General features: G+C 42.8%; 1 protein-coding gene across 1 annotated transcript in view; it reads left to right on the top strand.

The window, feature by feature from the left end:
- Positions 1 to 103, top strand: part of LOC119300269 (probable prolyl 4-hydroxylase 7) — a 2,479-nt gene extending 2,376 nt beyond the window's left edge. Inside the window, exon 8 of the mRNA XM_037577287.1 lies at positions 82 to 103. Coding sequence (XP_037433184.1) covers positions 82 to 103 — 22 coding nt within the window. The remainder of the gene's footprint in view (positions 1 to 81) is intronic.
- Positions 104 to 792: the final 689 nt, after the last annotated feature.

The raw sequence follows: 792 nt of genomic DNA, 5'->3' as shown, positions 1-792 counted from the left end.
ATGGTTACTGAGATGTAGATTACAAAACTAAATAGGTTCTTAGTAGCATGGCATTAGATGTTTACTCTTCTTGTCATGCAGTTTGACCTCTGAGCATCTTTGATATAAAGCAAAAAAGGGAATTGACTTTGTTTCGGAAGAATCTGGATATAACCTGATGGTATCAAGTATTTCCAACAATGTCTTGCACAAATTTCGTTCAATTCTGACTGATGTCTTCAAAGACGATAGCCCGGAACAAAATTTTACTGATCTAACCTTCCAAATCCACTCTGCGAAGTCAGATGCTCCCCATTCCATGTATCAACTTGATCCTCCATTGTTGAAGCTATTAAGATGAACTGAAGACTGAAGTGTTGACACATAAATGGTACTCTTGCTGAATAGTAACACGGAGTACTAGCTAGAGCCGCGAGTACATACATGGGACTGAAGCTCTGTGCGCTGCTGCTTGTGGGATCAGAAGCAAGAGTACAAACGCTGGGCGTATGCCGGGACCCGGAGGTAGAGGATAAACAGGACGCATCTCTGTCCCCACTTTGGTCTGCATCTGTTGCACTGCACAAAGCAGCCCCACCACCCTTAACTGAATTTCAAAGCAGCCCCACAAAACCTAACTGGATTTGCGTGGTTACTGATATGTAAATTACAAAACTGAGTAGGTTCTTAGTAGTACATCAAAACAGACACCCCAAACGTCCACGGACAGCGGGCGGTCATCCAACCATATGCACCGAATATCCGTCCCAGTCTTTTCCCTATATCCGAAGCATTAATAATTATAGATGAATA

Source organism: Triticum dicoccoides, chromosome 5A (genome assembly GCF_002162155.2).
Source record: "Triticum dicoccoides isolate Atlit2015 ecotype Zavitan chromosome 5A, WEW_v2.0, whole genome shotgun sequence".
Lineage (NCBI taxonomy): Eukaryota > Viridiplantae > Streptophyta > Magnoliopsida > Poales > Poaceae > Triticum > Triticum dicoccoides.
Note: the sequence above shows the minus strand (reverse complement) of the source record. Positions and strands in the feature narration are given on the sequence as shown.